This window comes from Dunckerocampus dactyliophorus, chromosome 14 (genome assembly GCF_027744805.1).
Source record: "Dunckerocampus dactyliophorus isolate RoL2022-P2 chromosome 14, RoL_Ddac_1.1, whole genome shotgun sequence".
In the NCBI taxonomy this organism is placed as follows: Eukaryota; Metazoa; Chordata; class Actinopteri; order Syngnathiformes; family Syngnathidae; genus Dunckerocampus; species Dunckerocampus dactyliophorus.
Genome location: NC_072832.1, coordinates 772,342 through 776,044, shown reverse-complemented (window position 1 = coordinate 776,044; position 3,703 = coordinate 772,342). Strand labels below are relative to the sequence as shown.

Genomic DNA, 3,703 nt, shown 5'->3' with positions numbered 1-3,703 from the left:
AATGAACAAAGGGCAAGCAACCATATTTGGTCATTTCACTTTAAATCAAATGGACAAAACAATCATGCCATCTCTCCCGGTCGCCACAAGAAAAAATGCATCATGGAGAGAAAAAAAACAAAGCACATACTGTATATAAGTCGCATTTATATTACACAAAACTGAAGTCTAGGAACAGACATTTCATCTGGAAAGTTATTCAATAGCATAACACACAGAACAACAGGCTGAATACTGGATGTGTCCACAATGTTAAATGTAACACATTAACACTTATTCAGCCACACTATAGCATAACCAACATACCTGGGAGGCTGCATAGGCTAAATGAACATAACAAGCAGGTTCACCAAGCTCCTGATCTCATACCACATCACTGATTCCATTGAATTCCTCACAAGCCTAGCGTGCCCCTTCTCTGCATTTAATTTTTTTTTCATTCAATTGTATATCCATATACTGTATATATCTCTTATATATCCATATATATATATATATATATATATATATATATATATATATATATATATATATACTGTATACATATAAGTCGCAGGACCAGCCAAGCTATGAAAAAAGTGTGACTTATAGCCCGGAACATATGGTTATATTGATAAATCAGCATTATAGACCTAGCATGATTATTATACATTTAGAAGAACAAATCAACAATGGTTTACAGAAGTTACATGTTTTCATTTCTTCTCAGCATTTTTTTCTCAAGGTTAACACGAGTGACAGAAAGAACGGAACACATTTAACAGTCATTCATCTACACAATAGCATAAAGGACATACCCGGGAGGCTGAATAGGCTAAATGAGCATAACAAGCAACTTAGTAATACGCCAGTTCACCAAGCTCCCGATCTTATTCCACATCACTGAATCCATTGACTTGTTCACAAACCCAGGGCAGCCCCTCACTGTATTTAGCATTTAAAAACATGTTACATTGTATATAAATGTTGGTACTGTTTATAAGTCGGAGGACCAGCCAAACTATGAAAAAAGTGTGACTTAAAATCCAGAAAATACGTTTGTATTGATAAATCACCACTGTACAGCAGATCAGCCATGGTTGTTATACATTTTCAAAAAAGTAAAAAAAAATCAACTAGAGAAGCACTCAGAGAGCGCAAACCTCCGCCAAGCACCAAGAGCTCCCCCACATCGTGATTCACACCAAAATAATACTCCTACATTTTTTGGATCACACTTTCATATTTTTTAGAGCTTGTCTTTTATTTTTTTCCCAAGTGCTCTGATCATTTTTCGTGCCGTTATATGCACACGTGCCGAAAATGATCCTCTCTCACAATGTTAAAGAATCCTTTAAAAAAATTCCTGGATCCAGACGTTGATCCAGGATCCGGATCGCCCCCAAAATGTAATCAGTTCTTCCATACCCCATTTCTGACAATTCCTGAAAATGTTGTCCAAATCCATGGAGAACTTTCCAAGTTATTTTGAGCACAAACAAGCAAACAAACAGCAAAAACATAACCTCCACGCTGCACTTGCGCTTTGCGGAGGTAACAATCGTTGACAGAAGTTACTTTTTTTTCCCTCCAACATGTGCTCAAGGTTAACAACAAACACGACAGACGAAACACTGAATAAATGCTTTTTCAAGAATTCAACATGCTTGGGATCCGTTCAGAAATGACCTTTTTTGCAGAGAATCTTCTTAAAGGACGTCCTGAAGTCGTGATTAAATATGGTGTATATGACAGGGTTCAGGGAGCTGTTGCAGTAGCCCAACCAGAAGAACATCTTGAACAGCGTCTCGGGCACGCAGCACGTGCACACGGCCGTGAGCGTGTACGTGAAGAAGAAGGGGAACCAGCAAAGGACAAACACCCCCACCACCACGGCCAGCACGTACGTGAAGCGCCTCTCCCGCCGTTGTCTGCCCTTCCATTTGCTCGCCTCCGACTTGGGAGCGGCGTGCGTTTCGGGCTTCCACTTCCGAGCGGGCCGTTTCTTTTTCAGGGAGCACAAGGCTACTTCGTTAGCGTCGGATGAGGACTGTTCTTCATCCACTTCCTCCTCTCCGTTGACCTGCGCAGACTTCCCTTCCTCTCTGCTTACTTTCTTTGGATCTTCAGGGTTTCCGTTTTCTCGTGACTTTTCACCTGGCAGGGCTCTAGTTCTCTGCTTGGCAACCTGGTAGATCCTCACGTAGACCAGAACCATGATGGCGCAAGGCGCGAAGAAGGAAGCGGTGCTGGAGAAGATAATGTACCATCGCTCATCGTTAATTCTACACTCGGGGCGGTCCTCTTTGCCCTCGTCCTTCTTCATGGTGATAAGAGGTGGGAAGGAAATAATGGCCGCCAGCACCCAAACGATAAAGACGGTGCCTTTGATCCTGCGTGGCGTCCTCAGCAGGTTGTACTCAATGGCCCGTGTGATGGACCAGTACCTGTCCAAGCTTATGGCACACAGGTGGACGATGGACGAGGTGCAGAAAAGCACATCCAGCGCCAAGTAGATCTCGCACCACACTTTCCCAAAGTACCAGTAACCCATCAGCTCATTGGCCAGGGAGAAGGGCATCACCAATGTGGCCACCAGGATGTCGGCACAGGCCAGAGACAGCAAAAACAAGTTCTGGGGGGCTCTGAGCGCCCGGCTGGTGGTCACGGCGATGACCACCATGACGTTGCCGAACACGGTCAGCAGGATGAGGATGCCCACCAGGAGGGTCAGAGGCACCGAGGTCTGGGCGGTGTAAGGATGCCTGGCGGGCGCGGCCGTCTCATTAGTCAAGTTTGGGCAACCCATTGACATGATCAGCTGAGCTCAGCATCACAGGAAGCAGCCTTCATTTTCTTCAAGCGGTGTCTTCTTCTTCTTCTCTGTCGTTCAAAAAAAAAGACTTCCGTTTTCAAAGTAAAAAAAAAGAAAAATCATTCATTCCAACTTTGAAAGTCACGTCAGGAAAATGCACCCAGATGTGGTTCAAGCAGATGTTTTAAGCAGGTATGGTGGAATGGAAAGCGGCTCCTTTATAAGAGCTGGATGTGACGCTACCTCCAGTGAGGGTGGGAGGGGCTCCTCCTGCTTGTGGAGACTGCGAGCACACTCTGAAGCCTGATGATATCATTCTCATATATTGGGTTCATTCATGGAAGTATACGCAGAAAAAGACTAGTTGACATTTTTCTTGCTTTAAATAATTGTCTTGGGTGAAAAATGCTTTTTTAAAATCATTTTTAAAGATAATCTTTATCTGATATTTTTATATTTTCTCATTTTTCTTTATTTTTTGTTTTTTTAATGTTTATTATCTAGAATTCTTACATCCATCTGTTCTACTGGTTTCTACTAGCGAGGGACAAGACATTTTTTTATAAAACAAACACAAATGCATGTATGGATTTTTTTAAATTTCATTTTTATAGGGATGTCCGATATTGGCATAAAAATGAGATATTGGATCATACCGGTATCGTTTTTTTCTGCCGATAATGATATCAGTGGAACCTTGGTTAGCGTCATTAATCCAATCCAGAAGGTCCGACTCTTACTGAATCACTTTTTCTCATAAGAAATAATAGACAATGTACATTAAGACACGATGAGGCTGCGAGATCAACACGGACACCACCTTCCTGCTTTGCCACGACTCATTTCTTGAATTCAATCGTGTTTCTCACCTCAAGACTCTGCAGAATAAGACAAAATGGAGAATAAGAA

At 42.3% G+C, this 3,703-nt stretch overlaps 1 protein-coding gene across 1 annotated transcript; it reads right to left on the bottom strand.

Moving 5' to 3' along the window:
• Positions 1–596: 596 nt before the first annotated feature.
• On the bottom strand, positions 597–2,921 carry LOC129193974 (alpha-2A adrenergic receptor-like). The gene has a single exon (XM_054798818.1). The coding sequence runs from the start codon at positions 2,792–2,794 to the stop codon at positions 1,658–1,660; it is 1,137 nt and encodes a 378-aa protein (XP_054654793.1). The 5' UTR covers positions 2,795–2,921; the 3' UTR covers positions 597–1,657.
• Between the last annotated feature and the right edge of the window lie 782 nt (positions 2,922–3,703).

Coding starts and splice junctions, on each gene's coding strand:
- LOC129193974 (XM_054798818.1), bottom strand. CDS start 2,794: ATGTCAATGGGTTGCCCAAACTTGACTAATGAGACGGCCGCGCCCGCC.